Source organism: Hordeum vulgare, chromosome 3H (genome assembly GCF_904849725.1).
Source record: "Hordeum vulgare subsp. vulgare chromosome 3H, MorexV3_pseudomolecules_assembly, whole genome shotgun sequence".
Classification (NCBI taxonomy): domain Eukaryota; kingdom Viridiplantae; phylum Streptophyta; class Magnoliopsida; order Poales; family Poaceae; genus Hordeum; species Hordeum vulgare.
The window spans coordinates 52,506,716-52,513,911 of NC_058520.1; the positions used below are offsets into that span (position 1 = coordinate 52,506,716).

The 7,196-nt window shown below is 41.4% G+C and overlaps 1 protein-coding gene across 2 annotated transcripts; it reads right to left on the reverse strand.

Annotated features, from left to right (window-relative positions):
* Nucleotides 1-482: 482 nt before the first annotated feature.
* LOC123442929 (FACT complex subunit SSRP1-A-like) lies at nt 483-6,990 on the reverse strand. Of its 2 annotated transcripts, none has more exons than XM_045119117.1 (16): nt 6,789-6,990; nt 5,765-5,950; nt 4,816-4,921; nt 4,602-4,738; nt 4,385-4,468; nt 4,204-4,301; nt 4,005-4,113; nt 3,816-3,902; nt 3,637-3,729; nt 2,801-2,998; nt 2,529-2,680; nt 2,286-2,436; nt 2,092-2,190; nt 1,793-1,996; nt 889-967; nt 483-765 (listed from the first exon to the last, which is right to left on the reverse strand). In XM_045119117.1, exons 1-16 carry the CDS (start codon nt 6,840-6,842, stop codon nt 638-640), a joined length of 1,965 nt encoding a protein of 654 aa, XP_044975052.1. In that variant the 5' UTR covers nt 6,843-6,990; the 3' UTR covers nt 483-637. The 2 variants fall into 2 exon arrangements, with proteins under 2 accessions (XP_044975052.1, XP_044975051.1); XM_045119116.1 differs by having other exon boundaries at nt 1,793-1,999.
* Between the last annotated feature and the right edge of the window lie 206 nt (nt 6,991-7,196).

Below are 7,196 nucleotides of genomic sequence, written 5' to 3' on the forward strand. Positions count from 1 at the left end.
ATTTGCTTTATTTTTTTTCATTCTATAATAATTGGACCCAAAGCTTACCCAACGAGTGGACAAGATCCCCAAGCCCATGACCAAAAGTAGGTTATCATGGAATGCGTTCACAAAGACCCCATAAGTAGCCTATATCCCTTATATCTGGCATATGTCAAGTCAGAACGGGCTTTGGGCTAGGCCAAAAAAAAACGGGTGCTAAAAGCCCAAGCCTGGCCCAACTGTCAGGCTTGATATATCACGCCGGAGTCCGGTCCAAGCCCGAAAAAGCCCGATCATCCCATCATAACTGCGGCTTAAATTTGATTTTCAACAAGCTCGAGTCCGGCCATCGGGCTCAATTTTCAGACTCAAGCCCAGCCCGATGGCATGATTAGGCATGGCCCAGCCCATGATTTTCAGATCGGGCCATCTAGGCCGGGCTGCCAATTGCGAGGACCACTCTCCCTCTTCCTCTCAAAAGAAAGACCATAAGTAGCCCCTTCACGGTATGCAGGTTCATGTTAGCATGCTTGTTCTTGTTCAAAATGCACTATGGCGATCTACAGATGCTCGTTCTTCTTGTTCAAACTGCCCTACAGTGATTTACAGATGCCTCGATCGTGTCGACTGCTCAGTGCACAAGTGTGAGAGTCTTCTAGTCAGAGCCATTGCCGGACCCGGCGTCCACGTCCACTGGGGCAGCAGCGCGGTAAGCAGCAGATTCCTTCTCATAGCGCTTCTTGTCGGCTTGAGACTGCAGAATGTAAGGTTGCTTGTCTTCGGCTGCTCATGACAGGGAGCAAGGAAATCATGAGCATAAGGATTTTCTTGTGTTTGTGAACGCAACTGATATGTTACAAGTACGGGAGGAAATGCATTAGGGCACATAATGGACTAGAATATTACTTGACATCTTTTGCCACATCTCGCCCAGCTTCTTTGCGACATCGGTTGGAGCCAAATCTGGATTGCTATCCTTCACACCCTGCGCGAAAGAAACAGTAGATAAGCGTTTGTTCAACATATCATACTAGCAGGTACGTATATTACTCCAGAAAGAATCCAGTTACCCACCAAGGAATAAGACTCAACCAAAAAGGAGAAAACTATATATACAGCCTCATATAAGTGAGAAAATTCAGTTAAACATGAAACTGTTCGTGTACATGGTTCATTGGACGCCCCCTCCTCCCCTAGTACCATAATTTATTAGGACAAGAAGTTCTTAGTTCTTGTATGTCACTCAAGGACAATGCTCGTTTCCATAATACTTCAAAAATCCGTAACTAATGATAAGCATTTGTATACTACTCTCTTCGTTTCTAAATATAAGACATTTTAGAGATTACACTATTGAACTACATACGGATGTATAAAGACATATTTTAGAGTGTAGATTCAGTTATTTTGCTTCGTATGTAGTCTATAGTAGAATCTCTAAAATGTCTTATACTCCCTCCGTTCCTAAATATAAGTATTTCTAGAGATTCTAGTAGAGAACTACATACGGATGTATGTAGACATACTTTAGAGTATATATTCATTCATTTTCCTTCGTATATACTCACCTAGTGAAATCTCTTAAAAGACTTATATTTAGGAACGGAGGGAGTATTTAGGAACGGAGGGAGTAAATAAATAGCCTTCTGTGCTACTGAATTACCAAAACAAAATCTCTGATCCAGAGAATGAGGTTCAGGAATCTGTGCTGAAAATGACTCTAGCTTATTCAGGTATACTCATTAATTCATGAATTACTAGAGTAGCTAGTTAGGTGCTATGTTTGGGATAATTGGTCATGGTAACTTACTGCCCGCTCAGCCATTGAGAAATACATGAATGGCATCATTGGTCTTTTGGGGGCGTTAGGATCTTTCTTCTTCTTTGGTTTCCTCTTCTCTGAACCTTCGCCATCCTTGCCCTTAGGCTTCCTTTTCTCTGAACCTTCGCCATCCTTACCCTTAGGCTTCCTTTTCACAGGCGGCTTTGAACTACGTGCTTCCTTTTTGGATGACTTCTGGAGATTAAGATAAAAAAAACACTAAGAAATCATTAGCAGAGTTAACTTCACACTTCAGGCTTGCTACAGGAAATAAGAAATCTAACAACCTCTTTTTCACCACCACTTTCACTAGCATCTGATTCCTCACCACCAGAATCGTCGGTAGGAGATCCGCCATCATCCTTATGCAGAACAAAATCTTCATCCTAACATGAAATGGTAAAGAACAAGTATATACAATGGCTTAGTAATAAGATTGACAAGTCAGTATCAAGGAACAAGCCAACAAAAGGCAATGTACCTCTTCATCACTGGCCTCACTACTCACGGCCTGATTTTTTATTCTCTCTAGATGAGGGTCAGGAGCAACATCATCAGTGTCCCGTAGAACATCTGTGACACCACTTGTACCTTGACCATCTCCAAGGTTCATTACTTTCAAGCCCTTTCCACTTGAAATTTACCAGAAGAAAGAAAAAAAAAACAGAAGTCTTATGCATAAATTTAGCAATAGGGGTGATGAAGCCAACAGAAAGGCACGTACTTGATAAAGTTGAATAGGTTATGGTATTCACTCCTCTGAATATTTCTGAAGAGATGCTCTTGATCATTTGTTAGTTTGACTAGGAGGTCGAAATACTGAGATGACATACTAGCGCCCCCAGCACCATGGCGTTGAAATTCAACAAACTCAATCTACATTAAATAGTAGTAAATGGGCATTGTGATTAAAATTCCAATGGCTGGACTGTGATAAACTGTTTCAGTAATGTAGGAACGGATGAAAATTAGTTTCTAGTTTATGGAAAAAGTAACCTCTTCATGTAAAATGAGTGTAGGGGGCTTCGGCAGAAAGAAGAAACCCTTTTCAAGTGGATACAACAGTCCATCTTCAGCTTTGAGTGATGATTTAACTGCATATCCATTTTTGTAACTTCTGAAAGAACCCGGCCTTGTGACTTTAGCACCAGAAAGACCTCGGAGGACTTTGACAAATACCTCATGTACTAGACCCTATCGATGAGTTGAACACTCCGTGTAAGTTAATTTGTCATCACAGGTAATTAACAGAACATAACTGCTAACAAAGGAGAATATGTCATAACTGCTAATAAAGGAGAATATGTTAGAACTGCTAATTAGTTTAAAAAATCTAAATATCACTCTATAACAGAACCTTCTATAAAATGGACAGGTTGATTTGAAAGCAATGCAATTATGTGCAAATAACCCTCCCACTGAGACCTAATATTGGGTGACATCCATGCCCACCAAATTTGTCTCTACATTAACGAGGTAGTTGGTGGGAGCACCATTAGGAAGATATATGACCATGATCTGTCCAAAAACCATGCAGTGTTAATTTTACATATAAATTGTTATTCAAGTGACATTCTTTTTAAAACAAAAGAATTGCCTGCTTGGATTAATTTAAGCATCAGCTTTCAAATCGAATTCAAGATCGAATGCAATTATTGAAGCAGCTCTTTCTATCTCAGCATACATCTAGGTGGAGTTTTTAGTACTGAAACCCTTGAGCAGTTGTCATGCATAGTTTATGATTTAATCTTAGAAGCAGGATTAGCAATTCCATTTTAACTGAACAAACAAAAGCAAAAGAGTGTATTTTTTGGAAGTAACAAAACTTTCACCTGATAAGATTCCTCTAGCCTATCCTTGTATTTTTCATCCAGCAACTCTCTGCTTAATTTCATATTTTTTTGAACTACTGTCTCCGTCTCAAACTGTCAGAGAATAAGAGAAACAGTCAAACAATCAAGTAACCAAAACATAACATCCAAACATCACAAGCAAAATTTGCAGCACGTACCTGAATAACAATGTGAGGATATAGCGTTTGCCCTTTACGGATTGGCGGATCAAGAGTGACAACCACAATTGTATGAGGGTTGTTTGACTGCAAAGCACAATCACACGACACAACTATTTTCATGTCTAGCATCAACAATATGAACAACATCAAAGCTGTGCACGACGTAAAATACAGAGCAAACATAACCTTTGGCAAAAGAAAGAGGCGAACAATGCTGCTATATTGGATTTTAAAATCATTAGCTTGTCCTTGAAGGCGGAGAAATGAAAGATGAAGATCAACAGCATATCGTCCTCTGCATAGTTTTGTCAGGTAAGCATAGAGAAGATTATCATAAAGAGGTCAGCTTGAGTTTCTAATACGATTAATCATCCATATTTACCACCTTGGTGTAAGAATAGCTATTCCTTCAAAGGTGACAACTGCCTCTCCAGAAGAACCAGAACTAGTATCAGCCCTTTCAAGTATTGCCTCTAACAGTATCTGCACAAAGGAAAAGAAAAACAAGAAGACTTCAGTAGTCAGCATTTCATGTGTCATTGTGCTTCTGCTGCATGTCACATTACCTGAGCCGAAGTGCGATTCTCGTTTCCAGGAAATTGAGTATTTGATGTAGGTACATGAAAACTCATATCCATGAGCGAATCTTTCTACAACCACAGGAGATTATAATTTGAAATCAAATTCCAGCTTGCACATGAGGAACAAGTGCCAACTAACACCATAAACAGCAAATGAATCTTAGATGGAAATGTAGAAACAGTGACTGGATGCGCTACAAACCTCATTAGCACCAGTAGTGTCATCGACATGGAACTCCAAGAGAACATCTGTTTTGCCTTGCAACTGCGTTTGTGAAACGTCTGCTAGAGAAAATTCAAATGCTTGCTTCGAACCAACCATAAAGGTAAGCATGCTTCCTAAAATAGAAAGCGTGACTTAAAAACATAATTAAAAGTGAATATTATTTACAGATATTAAAGGACAAAATGTATACCATCTATATCAATCATTCCCCAGTTGTGACCACCAACAGATAACTGCTTTTCATCTGGTGAAATGCCCATATTCTTTTGCATAAAGTTGATCAGGCTGCTTACATCCTACAAAAGGAAGTTCATGATGAACATCAGCAGAATATACTAACCTCACCACTCATTGTTGCTAGCAAGTTCTTACTCATAGAGTTGACTGACAATATTTTGAAAAAAAATCCGGCTTGTCTAAGGCAAATAGGATGGTTAGTCCAATGTTAGGACACATCTAAATATAACTCCATCAGAGAATCGAGAATCTTTTCATATTGATAGCATGATTAAGACAGCATGTTGCATAGATTACACAATGTTATTGTGTAAACTGTTCCTTCAATATTTCCTTAAGGTTCACATAAACATAGCATATCCTTCACACAGAAGATAATTGATTTTGCGACAGGATAACACAGGCACATCATGTATGATACAAAGGAACATAGCAACCAGTTTGCAACTTCATCCTGATTCAAATACAGAGGTTTGGTAAGCAAAATAAGGCAAGTTCATACAATAAACATATAAAATAGCAGGATATAAATTACTCATGTTACATATAGCTGGCTTGGGAAACCAAAACATTCATCATGAACATACTTTTCAGCCATACAGATATATACAATGTATGTTACAATAACATGACTGCAATACAGCGCAAATCAAGAAGGGAAAGTTGTCTTCATGAGTGTTGATAGTGCTACACATACTAGGAAATCTCAGTGCTACTTTTAATCTTGTAGGTTCACCAAAGTAGTGAGCATTAGGATCAAGATTTCCTGATTAAAAAAGTCCAAGTGCCAGATAGTCGTAGCTCCTGTGGCAAACATTCTCGTGTTTCTAGCAGCCTCTTCATATCAGATGTAGCATGTCATTACCCAATTATAAAAAATATATGGTAAGGAATTTAGTAACCTGTTCGCGGAAGCCAATAAATGTGTAGGACAGGCCATCTTTGACTCTGACTCCAAGCTGATATGCCCTGGGGACTTTCATCCATGTCACAGAAGTTAAATCAGCTTTATCGATCTCAATGGTCTTTCCTCCACCTTGTCTCTTCCATGCAAGCCCTCCAGAGTGCACTTTAAACTGACCAAGGTTCTGTACAGGAGTAAGAGTAATGAAACATGACAAGATTCTCAATGTACTGAAACAATAATTGGTCAAATAATATTCATAAACACCGGTGAACATCTTCAAAGAGTAAAGGAAGGAAGTCATAACTTGCAGCCTCATAGTCATTAATTAAGTCCACTAAAGGTGGTACGACATAACTCTACATGAAGATTGTCAAAGATGCATTGAAGAGTGATGACTAGTGCAAGCATTGAAAGTCAAGGGTCAGGGAAAGCTCAAGCACATAATTCAGATAAGTACTCTGTACATCAGAAGACACATTTGCAGTCATGGCAAGCATCGCATGAAAAGAAGTGGAGCACGCTTTCTAATTTGCAAGTCTACGACATGCTAAAACATTTGCAGGTTAGAAGCTTATGCCTAATTGGACAAATTCCACAACATGGCATCAGGTTTGAGAGCAATCCTGCCAACTCCCGGTAGTTTTAGAAGTCCCTATTCTCTGCAGCAGCAACAGCAGCAGCAGCAGCAACGCCGACAGAAACCTGAGATTTTCCTAAAACCCTCGACATAGATCGGGCAGGATAAGGAAACCAAACAATTCGGAGGGGAAGACGTTCCAACTCAGCAGCGCAACAAAACAGAGCGCGAATGTACGACGCGAAAACCCTAGAATCCGCACAATGCGCGCCCGCGATCAACCACCGCAGCACAACAGGCTCCAAGGCCAGCCGCTCGGCCTCAACCTCCGGCTCCTCAGAAGTCGGAACTCTGCCATTGGCGACGGAATCTCGCGAAACCCTAGGGCACGGAAGCAGGGGCGCGCGGGAGGAGGAGGGAGGGGAACGGGGGAGGCGCTCACCGTGCCGGCGCGGCCCCCGAGGAGAATGTTGTTGAAGTGGTGGCCGTCCGTCATCTCCGCCCCCGCCGCCGCGCGCAAGCCCCTCCGGCTCGACCGCCCCGCCCCGCCTCTCCCGTGGCGCTTCTCCTCGGCGAAGCCAACACGGGCGCCTTGGTTGCTTCGATCGGCTCTGCGGGGTGGAGAGGTGATTGATCTTAGCGCGCAGCCGCGGCGCAGTGGCACTCGCTATTGGGAGATCATGGCTTACAATCGGCCTGCGGGCCCTAGATGTCAGGCCTGTTGTGCCATACCCACACACCTGTCAGTGGAAAATGAGCATAATAAAGACTAAAATTGAGATTAATGGTTACTCCCTTCATTTTCATTTTGGGCTGCTAGGCATCCACCGGCCAACGTGTCCTATACATT